General features: G+C 43.4%; 1 protein-coding gene across 1 annotated transcript in view; it reads right to left on the bottom strand.

The window, feature by feature from the left end:
* The window catches only part of CUL4B (cullin 4B), a 938104-nt gene that overhangs the window by 177087 nt on the left and 744819 nt on the right, over positions 1-16198 (bottom strand). Inside the window, exon 17 of the mRNA XM_086918515.1 lies at positions 11333-11446. Within this exon, the coding sequence (XP_086774641.1) occupies positions 11333-11446 (114 nt within the window). The remainder of the gene's footprint in view (positions 1-11332; positions 11447-16198) is intronic.

The raw sequence follows: 16198 nt of genomic DNA, 5'->3' as shown, positions 1-16198 counted from the left end.
AGTTGTAGTAGGGGAAGGGCTAGCCTGCAACCGGGAGGTAGACGCTCTGGGCAGCAGGGGAGTGAGTACAAAGGGCGATATAGAAGCAAGGAGTAACGAGAGCTTGTATTACTGTGAGAAAGGAAAATACCATGTGTAAAAGGCACCCCGTGGTACATTGCAGGCGAACGAAGCCGAACGTGCACTGAGAGGTGATGAGCCGCTAAGAACTGGGGCAACAGGAGACGCACTGCTGGAACATATGGGCTTAACTACTCTTTGTTTGTGGGGGCATACATAGAGCGTTCACGGGAGAGCTGGGGCTGTAATTTGTGTTTAAAGAAGAAACAGATAACATTTTCACTTTTATTGACTAAAAAAGGCAAATACCATGTGTAACAGGCAGCACGTGGTACTTGAAGGAAACCGAACGTGCACTACCAAGTATAACGACTTGTTGTGGGGGCAATGGAACGTATTTCTTTTATGTACGCAGAGAAAGTACTTTAAATTGGAGAGCGAGTTGCTCGCTGGAGAGGGAAGGGGTGGTCTGAGTAGCCAGCAAAATGGGAGAATGGCTGTGGGAAGGAGGCGAAATTGGAGATCGAGTTGCGCGCTAGATAGTGAGAGGGTGGTCTGAGTAGGCAGCAAAATTGGAGAATGGCTGTACGCAAACAATTGAATAACATTTTACATGAAAGTCTGGAGCCTGTGCGTGTCAGTATGCGATCTGTGTGCACTGGGAACACTCACTGCCAATGATGTGAAGAGTAGCGATGAATATGGGCATTGTAACAACAGTAACACTTGAAGGTGAATGAAGGGGAATGATTGCAGGAAGTTGTAATAGGGGAAGGGCTAGCCTGCAACCGGGAGGTAGACACACTGGGCAGCAGGGGAGTGAGTGCAAAGGGCGATATAGAAGCAAGGAGTACAGAGAGCTTGTATTACTATGAGAAAGGAAAATACCTTGTGTAACAGGCACCCTATGGTACATGGCAGGCGAACAAAGCCAAACGTGCACTGAGGTGATGAGCCGCTAAGAACTGGGACAACAGGAGCCGCACTCCTGGAACATATGGGCTTAACTACTCTTTGTTTGTTTGGGCATACATAGAGCGTTCACGGGAGAGCTGGGGCTGTAATTTGTGTTTAAAGAAGAAACAGATAACATTTTCACTTTTATTGACTAAAAAAGGCAAATACCATGTGTAACAGGCAGCACGTGGTACTTGAAGGAAACCGAACGTGCACTACCAAGTATAATGATTTGTTGTGGGGGCAATGGGACGTATTTTTCTTATGTACGCAGAGAAAGTACTTTAAATTGGAGAGCAAGTTGCACGCTGGAGAGGGTGGGGGTGGTAAAAGTTGTGTGAGGTAGGCAGCAAAATTGGGGAAAGGCTGCGAGCTTCGTGTTGTTGGCGTGCACAAAGTAAAGGGCCAATGAATGGAGAGTCTGTGGGAGGGAGGGGGTGGTATGAGCGAGAGGCGCACGCAGGACAGGGAGAGGCTGTGAAAAGTGGTCAGCTGAATGCAGCGTGCAGAAAGTGAAGAGCCAATGGGAGAGAGGCTGTGGGATGCGTGAGAGCGTGCTGGAGAGAAAGGGGGTGTGATCAGCGCAAGGCGCGCGAGTCAGCTGAAAAGAGCGTGCACTAAGTGAAGAGCCAATGGGAGAAAGGCTGTGGCATGAGTGTTAGCGTGCTAGAGAGAAGGGGGGTGTGATAAGCGTGAGGACTTAAAGTGAAGAGGCAATGAAAGAACTTTAAAAAAGTGCATGCGGCGAGAATGCGCGTCCTTGTGTTCACGTGAACTGCATGAAATCGCCGGATGATTAAGCTCTGGTTAAGCCCCAATATCTCTCGCCAGCAATGCGCAAGCGAATTAGCAGGCGAGACCTAAAAAAAGAGTAGCTTATAAGGCACTCTGCTTGTCCCATAAATCTTTGATGGCCCAGAATATTTGAGGAAGTCCTTTTCCTGGTATACGAGTAGGAGAGCCCCTCATTCCATGGCAATTAAAACTGTGACGATCCCCAAATGGAACAAAGCCTTACAGGGGGGCAGAGGGTTTGTCTTTCTAACATGCAGTCTTTAGAATAAACTTCCCATTCTGTTAAAATACAATCAACATCATTTGACATGTTTCAGGAAACAATTGAAATCTTGGCTTTTTGCACTTTAGTTTAGTTCCAGTCTGCACTGAAATTATTGATCTTTGTTATTTATACCCCGTCTTTGTCGCTTACCTTGTATGCTCGCGCCAACACGCACTTGGGCATTTGTTGCGCTTTATAAATATCAATGTCACATCTGTGCTAGTAGGAGGGCCTGGTTCCATCCAACCACTAGAAGGGATGCCATGGTAATGTCATTAAAGGCATTTAGCACCCACCTCGGAGTACGGTCAGTTGCCCAACTTTTTTCCCTTCTGTCTTTTAGAACAGGAAGGTGGGTAGGACTGGTGTGGAAAGTGCAGCTAGATAACAGTATGCACTAGAAGGATAATGTTACTTAAAGAGTAAGCATCTGTTCTTGGCATGTAGAGCTGTAGATTCACATGCTTTGCATACTCCTTCCATCTAGTGTTGGGTCTGGATGTTTGCAAGTTGTTTTTGTTTAAAGAAGTCTTTCCAGTCACGTGGTAGGTGACTCCTCCTTTCAGTGATAGTGTGCATGGGCATCAACTCCATTGTTATTTTTCTTTCCACAGAGGGTGAGAAATAGAGTTAGGATATGTAGAATAGAGATTTCCATGCGTGTGAATGTGAATTAGGAACTACAACAACTACAGGAGACCGGAAGTTGTGGGTGGGCGCATGTGAATCTACAGCTCTACATGCCAAGAAGAGATGCTTAATGGGTGAGTAACATTATCTGTTAGAGGTATGTGAGCTGTAGATTACATGCTTTGCATAGACTATATAGCAATAAGCTCCCAAAGCCGTGGCTAACCTGCAGCTGTTACAGTTGTTTGAAATAGTCGTAGTACTGCTTGGCCTACGTTTGCCTGTTGTCTTACTTACACATCTACACAATAGTGTTTGGTGAATGTGTGCTGTCTTACAAATATCAGCTAAGGAGATATTTACCAAGAAGGCTATAGTAGAGGCTATTTTACGAGTAGATTGCGCTCTAGGGGGTACTAACAAAGTTCTCTTTGCTTTACCATAACATGTTCGGATACATTTTCAATACATATTGCAATACCTGACTTAGAAATAGGATTGCCCTTGTGAGGTAGAGAAAAGCAGCAAATAGCTGCTTTGTTTTCCTAAAATCTTTGGTTCTTTCCATGTAGTAAAGTATATCACGTCTAACATCAAGTGTGTGTAGGGCTCGTTCTGATACAGAATCAGGTTGAGGAAAGAACACAGGTAACTCAACTGGTTGAGTTATATGAAAAGCAGAAACAACTTTAGGGAGAAATTTAGGATTGGTGTGAAGAACCACTCTATTTTTGTGAAGTTGAAAGAAAGGCTTTTGTATAGTTAATGCCTGAAGTTCACCAACTCTCCTTAGTGAGGTTATCGCTATGAAGAAAGCAAATTTCCATTATAGTAATTGTAACTTACATTTGTGCATTGGTTCAAAAGGTGGACACATTAGCCTTGTAAGGACTATGTTCAAATTCCACTCTGGAGAAGGGGGAATTCTTGGTGGTATCACCCTTTTTATTTGTTCCATGAAGGCTTTAGTCATTGGCACTTTGAACAGAGATAAGTGTAGTCAATTTTGCAAGAATGCATCTACGGCTACTAGATGTAAACAATAGGATGTGTAAGCTAGTCCACATTGCTGTAAATCTAATAGATAACAAATAATGTTCTGTACATAAGCATCAAGTGGATTGATATTATTGTTGTTACAATAGACAACAAATTCAATTTTGCTGCAGAACATGCTCTAGTAGTAGGTCTTCTGGCCTCTGAGATTATTCATACTGTCTGGTGGTAGTTAGGACGGACTTCAGGAGCCAAATCGCTAGGTTGAGTTCTTTGAGATTTGGATGTCTGATTTCTCCATGGCTCTGAGGGAGGATCAGGATGCGAGATGCAGCTTTTTATGTGGAACAACTGAGAGCTCAAACAGGGTAGTGTACCAAGGTTGATTAGCTCATGTGGGGGTTACTAAGATCAGTGTGAGGGACGTTTGCCTGAGTTTCCGAACCTGAAATGGAATTAGAGGGAGAGGCGGCAAAGCGTAAGCATATATCCCTGATCAATTCATCCATAAAGTATTGCCCTTGGATGCTGGGTGTGGGAACCTGGATGCGCAGCTTGGGCATTTTGCGTTATGTGCTGTAGCAAACAGATCTGTGGAAAACCCCACTTTTGAAAGTAGGGAAGAAGAACCTGGGGGTGAAGTTCCCACTTATGTACTTGCTGCCTGTGTCTGCTGAGCAGGTCTGCAATCGGATTGTCTACTCCTGGTAAGTGTTCTGCTAGGAGATAGATTTTGTGGTGAATCGCCCAATTCCAAATGCTTTGTGCAAGGCACGACAGTTGGAGAGAGCGAGTCCCTACCTGTTTCTGTGGGTAGTACATTGCTGTCATTTTCTTTTTGCAGAGTTTTATATAGCGCGAACTAGACCCGAACTGAACCGGGTATCAGAGCGCTTTACATAGCACCAGTTACGTTACATGAGGACACATATTCATTTTAGGCACGGGGAGATTACGTGAAGAGGTTTTTGGCATCGTTACCGAGATTCGAACCCAGATCCCCAGGTCCTAGGTCGAGCGCCTTAGCCGTTAGGCCAACTTGTCTGTGCGAAGACAGTCTTGCCTACAAGTTGGTTGAGAAAGGCTTTGAGCACTGCTAGAAGTGCCAGGTAGTTGACGTGGAGATGTTTGTGATTGATCGACTACAGTCCCTGTACTGTGTCAAGTTTAAGATGGGCACCCCAACCTGTTAACGATGCGTCTGATGGCAGTATAGTCTGTGGAATCAGGTCTATGAAAGCCCCCCTTTTGCTACGCTTTGAAAGTTCCACCACTGCAGAGAGCAATGAGTGCGGCTGTCTACCAACACTAGATTGGTAAATGGATCATGTGACTGATTCCACTGACTCGCTAGACATTCTGGCAGAGGACGCATGTGAAGCCTTGCATGAGGTACGATTGCAATGCAGGATGCCATCATTCCCAGCAGCTGCATGAAGATTTTGGCTGGTAATGATTGGTTGGGCTGGAATTGTAACAGTGTGGCCTGAATATTGTGCATTCTGGCTACATTGGGAGTGGCTAGAGCTTTGATTGTGTTGAGGGAAGCTCCCAGATAAGATTGCACTTGTGCCAGACACAGGTGAGACTTTTGTGCAATTATTGTAAAACCTAACTGGTGAAGTAGGTGCACAGTCATCTGAGTGTATAGAATACAGTTCTGGTAAGTGCCCGCTTTGATAAGCCAGTTGTCCAGGTGTTGCATGGATTCAGCACATATACATACCTATGCGCAGAAATACCGGATCTCGGTGTATAGGGGCTATGCCTGCCTATCGCCTCAGTACCCACAATCTCAGGACCGACTAAGTATAGTGTCTCACTCGCTCTCCTAAACAATCACGAAGATGCAAATGCTTAGACACACCAGAACACATAACTCCCGAATCTCTCAGGAGTCGCATTAAGAAGAAACACCTTTTCACTCACTCACTTGTACATGCCCACAATAAGAATTGAACGAGACACGAATATAGTCTAAAATGTTTTTTTTAACTATTGTGCTCTAAAACGCAGGATTAAGAGCCACAACCAGCAACAAAATGCATAATATCAATACAGTTAGTATTGCAGCAAGGCCAAATATCATAAAGGGAGATGTCATCATATAAAGACAGTGGCTAAAGTACTATAAGGCCTAACCACTCTACCCTTGACAAGAAGAACTATTATTATATAATAGAAGATCGTTGGGCTTTGTCAGCAGATCCCATACCTTAGTTCCTAGATGGTATATCTACATCATAGGAGCTGCATGGCTCTTCTCCCTGTAAAGATCCCTCTCCAAGTGTGTGTTATCCAAACATGCATCGCCATAATATCAAAGCATGCGTTTCCAGCAGCAGCAGCAGGTGTGTTAGCATGTTTTGTTTAGGTGCTAGGGACTGACAAGAACAGAACAACAAGTGGCATTGTTTATCGACCTTGCTTACAGTGTTCAGACTAAACTCCAGGAATCAGCAGAGAACGCACCAATTAGACGGTTCTCATGTGAAGGGCATAAAAAGAATCTTGCAAAAATAAAGTCACGTAGTAAGGTGCGCAAAAGCAGCATCATGGCAGCTGGGCTCATGCTAACTTAGCAATGTCAGCAATGTCTCTATCAGCCACAATACACAGGTAAGGGAAGACATGTATACATTGTCTTCTGAGATAAGCAGCTACTACTGCGAGACATTTGGTGAACACTCTGGGGGCTGTGGTGATGGCAAATGGAAGTACCTTGAACTGGTAATGTTTGCCTGCTATCACAAACCTGAGGTATTTGCGATGAGCGGGATGAATTGGAATATCTAGAGTAGACAAAGTCACCCTGCTGCAAGAGAGGAAGTACTTGTTGAAGAGTTACCGCGTGAAAGTGCTCTGACAATATGTATTTGTTTAACTCTCGGAGATCTAGAATTGGTCTCAAGGAGGCGTCCTTTTTGGTAATCAGAAAGTAAAGGGAATAAACCCCTGGCCCTTGGTACTGACATAAGACTGGTTCTATCACCCCTTTGATTAATAAAGATTGCACTTCTTGTTGAAGCAAGTGCTGGTAGTCTGGGGATATTTTGTGAGATCGAGGTGGAATGTTTGGAGGATTGTTGATAAGCTCAAGGAAATAACCATGTTGGATAATTCCAAGCACCCATTTGTCTGTTATTGATTTAAAAATGGGGAGAAACTCGAAGTCTTCCTCCGACCGGTGTGGAATAGTCGGAGGGAAGTGTTGGGATAACACTGTTTGCTTGAGGAAGGGGAAGTGCGAGGTGCCTTGTTTTTACCTCTACCCCTGGGACTGTTTCCCCTATAACCTCCTCTGAACAATCCTTTTTTAAAAGAGGATTGGTAAGTGCCTATGTAGGAGGAAGTGTTCTGGTCAGTGCCTGTGGACTTGGACCCTCCCGTATAAAAAGAGCGCTGAAAGGAACCTCTATTGGAGGGAGATTGAAGGACTCCCATTGATTTTGCTACATCTGTGTCCTTTCTCACTTTTTCAAGCACTAGATCGATTTCAGGGCCAAAAAGATTTTTTTTATCAAAGGGTATAGCCAGGATGGATTGTTGGACTTAAGGTCTGAACTCTGATATCCGCAACCATGTGTGTCTTCGAAGTAAGATGCTAGTATGTACTTCTCTAGCAGCGGTGTCAGCTGCATCTAGAGCGCATCTGATAGAGGCATTAGAAATTAGTTGGCCTTCCTGGACTAAATCCTGAGCTTTCACCCTATGCGCCTCCGTGAGAAACTGAAGTAGTTGTTCCATTGGGTTCCAGTGGGTCCTATCATATCGTGCTAGTAAGCCCTGCGTATTAGCAATACGCCATTGTTTGGCTGCTTGCACAGCCACCTGTTTACCCGAAGCCTCAATAAGCTTCGATTCTTTATCTGGGGGAGGGGCATCGCCAGATGCTTGAGAGTTAGGCCTCTTTCTAGTATATGATACCACTAAAGAATCAAGTGGTAACTGATCCTTAATAGAAATAGAATCTGTGGGCGAACATTTATATTTTTATCAACCCCAGGAGTAAGGATTCTGGCACGGACAGGATCTTAAAAAATATTGTCTGTGTGCCTTAACATACACTTGGCAAACACAAGGAGATGGATGGAGCGCTGAAAGTTTTCAGACAATCAGCCCCAGTCACAGATCTGGGTTGAATCCATCATCATTCTTTAGCTCACTTCGCCACCTCAGTTCAGACACAGCTATATGCAAATCAGTCTTGGCCCTGTGCCTCATGGGAACAGTCCAGCCCGAACTGCCAAGCCAGGTCTTTGAATCATTTAACATACACTTGAGCATAGACAGTGTCTGACTGGCCTTATGGGATCCTAGAGTGTCAAAAGAGAAAACCTTCATCTTGACTCTTTATGCAGCTCTACCCCGTGGTACTCTGCTGCTCTAGCAATAAGCTGTTGGTAAGACAGATTGTCATCAGGTGGAGATGGCCTGGCAGGATAAAGATCTGAGTCTGTGTCCTGAGGAGGATCAGTTGTGTAGTCCGTCCTAGGACCTGGTGTACATCGTCAGTGTCACCTGTGTGAAAATGAAGTAGAGCAGTCTGACTCAGTGTAATCTTTAAAGGATCAAGCTGTTATGAAGGAGGAGGGGATGGAAGTGTATGGAAAGGACTTGTGCCTACACTTTTTTTCTTGAGAGTAATTTTGCATGGGCTATCACCCTCAGAAAGTTTGTGCTTGGATGGAGTTTTGGCATGGATATGCCCTGTGTAAGGGTAAATGTACAGCTTTTTCTGATTTGGATCCAGTTCAGGAACTACAGTGTCTATGTTTGGAACCGGTTGTGTTGTAGGCAAGTCTTTGCTTTTCGGCAACAAATCTTTCGGAGTCGAGCCGGAACTGCCTTTCAGTGCCGAGGGTTTTAACTCGGAGGAATGTTCCTTAATTTTCGGTGTCGAAGGTTTCGGTTCCGAAGGTTTCAGTTCAGAACCCATCTTGGATTTCGAGCTGGAAGATTTCGACTCGAAGTGGGATTTGGCCGACTCGGACCCCAACCTGAAGGCTCTTCAGAGAGCCATGAGGCGGAGCATTGGAAATCTCTTCTCAGTGCTGACCTTGGCCTTCAGGCAGAGGTGGTGCCGAAGCCTTAGATTTCTTAGGGACAGTGGGAGTGGGGGCAGGGGGTGGGGGAAGGTGTCTTCGGTACTCCACGTCCCCTTGTCCCTGCGACACATGAATGTCCTCGAGGTTGATCTGTAAGTCTGATTCGGAGTCAGATTCAGATGAAGCCATCTCCTCTTCTGCCGCTGATACCTCTTTTTGTTCTGAGTTTTCGCCAAGGAGATCCGGTGTGACATCCAACCGCTGCATTTCTCGAGCGCGATTATCACAGAGAGTTTTCTTTGAACTGTAGGATCGGCACGTGTCACAGTCTTACACACCGGATGAGAGTCCGTATGCAGATATTTCAAGGCAAAGGGGACAGAATTTAAAAGGAGTCCGTTTCATAGACGAGGAGCCGAACGGACATGGATGGGCCGGAAGGCCGCCAAAAGATCTTACAGCTAAAAAGTCAAAGTTTCTTAAAATTCGAATCTAACTGCGGAAAGAGAAAATGCGTTCGAAAAAATACCGTCAAGGTAGAGAGAGTATGCACCGAGGGGGAACCCGAGGAAAGATTCCAAAGTGGAGCGCAGCAATACCCGTCCGAACCTGATGGCAGTAAAAAAACAATCTAACAATGGAGTCGATCCCCATGCGCACTATCACCGAAAGGAGTCACCACCTACCTCGTGACTGGAAAGCCTTCTTCGAACAAAAACAACTTGCGAACATCCGGACCCAAAACTAGATGGCAGGAGTATGCAAAGCATGTGATCTACAGCTCACATGCTTCGAACAGATGGTTACTGAAGGCAAGCAACTTTCTTCTGATGGATACTTGTACCTGTAGATTTCTCACCAGCTAAATAGAATCCAAGGAGTCTGAAGGATGGTCAGACAAGGAAATCCTGGAGCACCAAATGCATAAAATGAATATCCCTTCTCACATCTGAATCCATGTAATAAGGATTGGTGAAGGTGCTTCATATAGGAGAGTCCTCAAGAGATACATGTTGTGTTCAGTACATCAAGCCACAATTTCACCTTCAGAGCAGAATGTCTTAGTCAAAGAACAATAAACGTCAGCTGATCTGAAAGGATGAAGGTCTAGGCTTTGGCTTTGGATGCAGGGGTGCAGACACTGCTCCTCACAACTAGGAGAGGCAGCCTGCCCTGAAATGTAGAAAGAGATATGGTGCTTTGTAGGTCTGTGTAACACCCTTCTCAGAATGTTCAGGTTGATGAAAATGGTTCAGGTCCAGTCCTGAAGATCTTCCTCAGAACCAAAGGAATCAACGGTAGGGAAGGAAAGGTAGTGGAAAGTTCCACTTGATCAAAATGTGTCCCCCCAAGTATCCCTGTAGCGTATAAAGGAGGGCACAGACCTGTGGACAAAAGACACTGCTGTGAGAGGCAAAGAGGTTCACCTGAGAAGTACCACAGAGGGCAAAGATGTGCAGTACCATCTCCTGATAGAGACCACATTGGTCAGCACGATGACACTAACTGTGGCTGTCAGCTCTGGTGTTCAGAAAGCAAGCCAGATGGTTGGTGACTAGCCAGATCACATGCTGGTGCACTCATGGCCATTACCTGAATGCTTCATGACAGGCACCCATCTCCTCCCTATTTGTTGCAGTACCACAAAGCAGTCACATTGTTAAGTCTAGATCTGGACAGACTGACTGTGAAGGGAAGAGAGCAAAGCCTTGAGTATTTGCCAAACTGCCTACAGTTTGAGTAAACTGATGTGCATTACCTGCTACTCTGGAGAATACAGATGAGCACCCCACCCGAGGGTGAATCCGACAACAATGTGGTCACAGCTAGAGGATGGTAAGGGGACATTGCTTGAGCAAGGTGTTCCTCAACTGCCACCACATCAGGGATGCTGCAATGTCTCAAGAGATCAAAATGGTATCTGCCAGATCTCCACCATGACAGAACCATTACCTGTAGAGGCACCACTGGGGAGTCCTCCTGTGCCAGCATACGTACATGAATGAATGAATGAACATTTAACTTTTAGAGCGCCTTTTTAAACTTGGGTACTGTTAGCAGATTTTTATCTGAGGACCGGAGGTGTCTGGTGGGAATATATCGATGGAGAATTGCCTTAATCCCATATGGGCCAGAGCCATAGTAGGCATCATGAGTCAGGCACAGTGTTTTGAAAAGGATCCTTCGGTCCAAAGGGAGCCAGTGCAGCGTCCTAATGGAGACTGTGACTGAATGATATTTCGATAAGTTCATCACCAGCCGGCCACAGCATTCTGTACCAGCTGCAGACGTCGCACCCACCCAAAATAAATGTGCCCACTCAATCATACAAAATTAGATATCGTTCAGTATTCCTATATTCCCTATCTTTAAAAACTAAGTTAATTTCTGAAATAAAGTATGGTTCTTAACTGGATATGATTTGTGTAGACCAGTAAATCAGAGCAATGAATCTTCAGGATCAACTTAACAAAATGTTGCTAAGGTAGTTGGAAATCAGGAAATTAGGTGAAACTTCTTGAACATCAAGGAAATAGATTACACACTGGCTTCAAATCACAATTATTACCAAATAACTTGCCTCTTTAAACTCTGCTTTCAATACACAGTGTCCTAATGTTGACTGCCACTGGAGCTTTCTACCACTGTGCTTTCCTAGATAGAAGGTCTTAAAAATTTCCTGGAGTTTTACCATCTAAAAGAAAGAATACAAAAATTGTGATAATTTGTTGCTTAAACTATTTTTTTATTGTTTCAAAGGTACTTGCATTCTATTTTGTGTTTCCGCATTTAAAACATTCCATGCAATTCATCCAGAAGGCATGTACATACAGAACATAAGTGCATAAGTATGACAATCTTCACCATATATTCAGACTACAAGTTTTAAAAAAAATCCCCACAACTTACATCTTTGCTACACTTTCTTAGCCACTCTTATGCATAATAAACTTCACTACATGCTCTGTCTTGGTAGGGCCAAGTTTGGAGAAAGAAGAGATGAATGAAAAGCATGGAAAAAAGAACAGAGTAGGTGGTGGTGAAAGTAAACAGCTTCATTACTCATTCTAAAATACATATTCTGCCTTACACTTCTTTGTTGGTAATATGCATCACTGAGAAAGAGCATTACCAAAAGGTAAGTAACATTCTTCTAATGGACACTTCTTTTTTTCGCAAATCATTTTTATTACATTTTCAAGAAATTAACAAATAATAATGGTGACAGTAAGAATGCGAAAATGAGATTGCTGACAAATCATAAGAAATACAAAGTAAATAGAAACAAATAAAAAAACAACAAAATAGAAAACAGCAAGAAACAACAAGTTACTCAAGTGCCTTGCCATATTGAGCGCAGTGAAGCTGTAGGGGACATCCAAACAGTCATCGCATGGATAGTAATAAGACTACTACACAGTCCAGGTATATCAAGCAATACAGATTTCATAGTTGCAATGAAGGAAAATACAATACAGTACAGGGCTGTCATTGTGAATATAGCCTTCTACAAGTAATATATTATGAGGAATTAAGTCAACTTTCACGGAGGGTCATATGAGAAAGAAAAGGCGTCTAGGGACTTCCACAATTTCCTGTATGATTTACGCCAGGGAGAGGCGTGGAGGGCGACGTTTTCTGCTCCTCTAAGGAAGGATAACCATTCTTGCCACACCCTAAATGAGACTTCTTTGAAGTTCTTCCACTTGTTCAGAATAATTTTAGAAGGCTAAAGTGAGCATAAGATTTAACAAGTATCGATCATCCACATCTGCTATCTTAGGATCCAGAGCACCTAGTAGGACATAGGAAAATGGAAAATTATCTGGGGGCGGGGCTATGTTGAAGGTATTGCCTATATATTTGTAAACTTAACCCAATATGTTTTTAGATTAGGGCAATGAAAGAGCATGTGGGCAAGATTACCAACGTGAGATGTGCAATTCCAGCACCTGGGGCTCTCACTGAGATGGAGTTTAAAATCCTCTCAGGTGTCCGGTATGTCCTATTTATTAGCATCAGATTGGTTTGCGATAACAGAGATTTTACTCGAGAAGGGGGAGATATGTATCTTCTCCCAATCGAATTGGATATTGCTAGAGTTAGCTTCGGATTCCCATTTTTCTTCACACTTCATGCAAGATTTGCGAGGCTTAGGGGATAGTTTATATATTTTAAAGACGGTGTGTCCTGACTTTAGTAGCTGTAGCATCTTTGATAGTATCGACGGATTGGAAGGTTTACTAGAGCGTATCGTGAGGAGGGATTTTAGCTTTAGGAATTCATAAAAATCTATTGTGTTTAGCCCGTGACAAGACTGAAGCACGGAAAAGGGCAAGGCGAGGGTTCCTGTAAAAAAGGTCTTTGACTAGATTTATGCCATTTGAAGACCAATGTTCCCAATGGAGCATACCTCCATCAACCTTCAGGTCCGGATTATACCAGAGAGAGGACAAGTTGGATATGTTAATTTTTAATGTTCCAGTTGTAGTAGGGCTGTTTTAGTAATAAGCAAGATATTTTTCTAGTGGGGTAAGGAGGATATATCCATGGTGAGGAGAGCAGGCAAAGGCATTTTGTTGATGATTGACCTTTCTATGTCCGTCCAGACTGGGTTGTTAGCCTGAGGGAGTAGCCAGTTAGAACCCGGTTTACAAAGATATGCGGTTTGATAGTTCCTAAAGTTCGAAAGGCCCAGAACACCTTTTTTTGGGGTAATTGAAGTTTTTTCATAGATATTATTATTATTATTATTATTATGTTTCTTATATAGCGCCAGAATCGACCCCCGAAGGGGTATCTCTGCGCTTGCCTTGGGAACCCGTCCTGGCTTTTTCCTGTGAGATAGCCCCTACAGGGCATCCCCAAGGTGAAAGCCAGGCATCCCGCCGCGGGGGGGCCGTTGTGGAGATTAAGCAAGCTTAATGCCCAGAGTTGCAGAGTGTGAACCCATGATTAGGTCAGGCACCGAAGCGAGAATTATCGAGTCCATGGACATTTGAGCTCAAGACCCTGCCGCGTCGGGAATTGAACCCGGAACTACGGCCGTAGTTCCGGCTTTCTGCACGCGGAATCCATTGAGTGGCCGTTGAAATGAATAGGCGCCCACAGGCGATGAATTGGTGAAAATTTCACACAACCAGTCGGGCCATTAAGTGGCCAGCTGAATGGTTTGATGATTTCCACTTTTGAGTGACTACACTCTACTTTGAATTTACCCGCTTTTTTTGCGTTACGGATTAATAATTCTGGAGGACCTTAAATTATAAACTGGTTTATCCTCCCAACCTTCTTAAGCTAAAGATCTCTTGCTCAAGAACAATTTTGAGTCCTGAAGATGACCGCTAAATAATATATCGGTCGAAACGCCGTCGACGCTTCTCTGTGGCTTTAAAATTTTGTACACTGACATAGTATTTATGTTTATGGTGTTCCTCCTTTTTTGTGATTTATATTGTTGTTGCCACCTGTCTGGTTTATATGTATTGTTTTTTTGTACACCAGCGTTTTTCTTGCTTGAGATTATTAATATGTTCAAAACAAACTCTCTGAAATGTTGAAATAAATGAATAATTTTGATACTATTAGGCTGTTGTGAAGGGCTTCTTTAACTCTCACATTGGATATCTTTCCAATTTTTAATATTTCTTTCCCCCTGAGCCTTTTGTTTGATATAATAAGTACTTTGTCCCTCGTTCGTAGTTTGTGGACAGCCCCTGTGGTTGTTAATTAGCTTTACAAATATCAGCAATATGAATATTCCCTAAAAACCCCATAGAAGCCCCTATTTTATGAGTAGATTAAACTTTAGGGGGAGCAGGTTGAAGTCTTTTGGCTTTAGCATAAAAAGCTTGGACATATTTTACTATCCATCTTGCAATTCCAGATTTAAAAATAGCATTTCCAATTTCGGGAGGTGCAAAAGCAATGAATAATTGCTTAATCTTTCTGAAAGTTTTAGTTCTGTAAATATAATACATTAAAGCACTTCTAACATCTAAAGCATGTAAAACCCTCTCTGCAACTGAGTCAGGTTGTGAAAAGAAGACAGGCATTTCTATTGATTGATTAATATGAAAAGGTGAAATTACTTTTGGAAAGCATTCTGGGTTTCTTCTGAGCACTACTTTGTCTCTATGAAGCTAGAAAAAGGATTCTGTTACTTACCCAGTAAGCATTGCATTGCCCTTGGATGCTTGGTGTGGGAACGTGGATGTGAACTTTGGGGATTTTGCGTTGTACGCTGTGGCGGACACATCTATTTGTGCCTGACACAGGTGAGATTTATGTGCATTATTGTGAACCCCAACTGATTAAGTAGATGTACTGTGGTCTGAGTGTGTAGTATACAGTTCTGGTGAGGGCTTACTTTGATAAGCCAGTCATGCAGGTAAGGGAAGACATGTATACATTGTCTTCTGAGATGAGCGGCTACTACAGCAAGACCTTTGGTGAACACTCTGAGGGCTGTGGTGACACCAAATTGAAGTACCTTGAATTGGAAATGTTTGCCTGCTATCACAAATCTGAGGTATTTGCAATGAGCGGGATGGATTGGAATATTAAAGTAGGCATCTTTTAGATCTAGCATAGACATGAATTCGTTCTGCTGCAACAGGTGAAGCACTTGTTGAAGAGTGACCATGTGAAAGTGTGCTGACAATATGTATTTGTTTAACTCCCTGATATTGAGAATATGTCCCAGAGATCCGTCCTTTTTGGGGATCAGAAAGTAAACCCTTGGTACTGTAGCGGGACTGGTTCTATAGCCCTTTTTGTAATACAGAAAGCACCTCTTGCTGTAGATGGTCTGGTGATATTTTGTGGGATCGAAGAGGAATGCTTGGAGGATTGTTGGTAAGCACTTGGCAGTAGCCATGTTGGATAATTCTAGGCACCCATTTGTTGGATGTTATTGGATTGCCTAACAGGGAGAAAGTTTTGAAGTCTCCCAAGGATAGGTGTGGAATACTCTGTGGGAAGTGTTGGGAAGTCACTGCTGGTTAGAGGAAGGGGAAATGCGGGTTTGGTGATTTTACCTCTGCCCCTAGGACTATTTCCTCTATAACCCCCTCTGTAAAATCCTTTTGTAAAGGAGGATTGAGAATTGCCTTTGAAGGAAGAAGTGCTCTGGTTTGTATTAATAGACTTGGACCCTCCTATATAAAAATAGAACCGAAAGAAACTTCTGTGTGAGGGAGATTGAAGTTTGCCACATCAGTATCCTTTTTCTTTTTATCGAGTTCTAAATCAACATAGGGGCCAAAAAGATGTTTTTGATCAAATTGTATATTTAAGATGGATTGTTGGACTTCAGCCTTGAATCCTGAAATCCATAACCAAGCATTGCGTCTTAACAAGATGCTAGTGTTTATTTCTCTAGCTGTGGTGTCAGCTGCATCTAGACCGCATCTGATAGAAGCATTGGAAATGAACTTCCCTTCTT

Source organism: Lissotriton vulgaris, chromosome 4_1, assembly GCF_964263255.1.
Source record: "Lissotriton vulgaris chromosome 4_1, aLisVul1.2, whole genome shotgun sequence".
Classification (NCBI taxonomy): domain Eukaryota; kingdom Metazoa; phylum Chordata; class Amphibia; order Caudata; family Salamandridae; genus Lissotriton; species Lissotriton vulgaris.
Note: the sequence above shows the minus strand (reverse complement) of the source record. Positions and strands in the feature narration are given on the sequence as shown.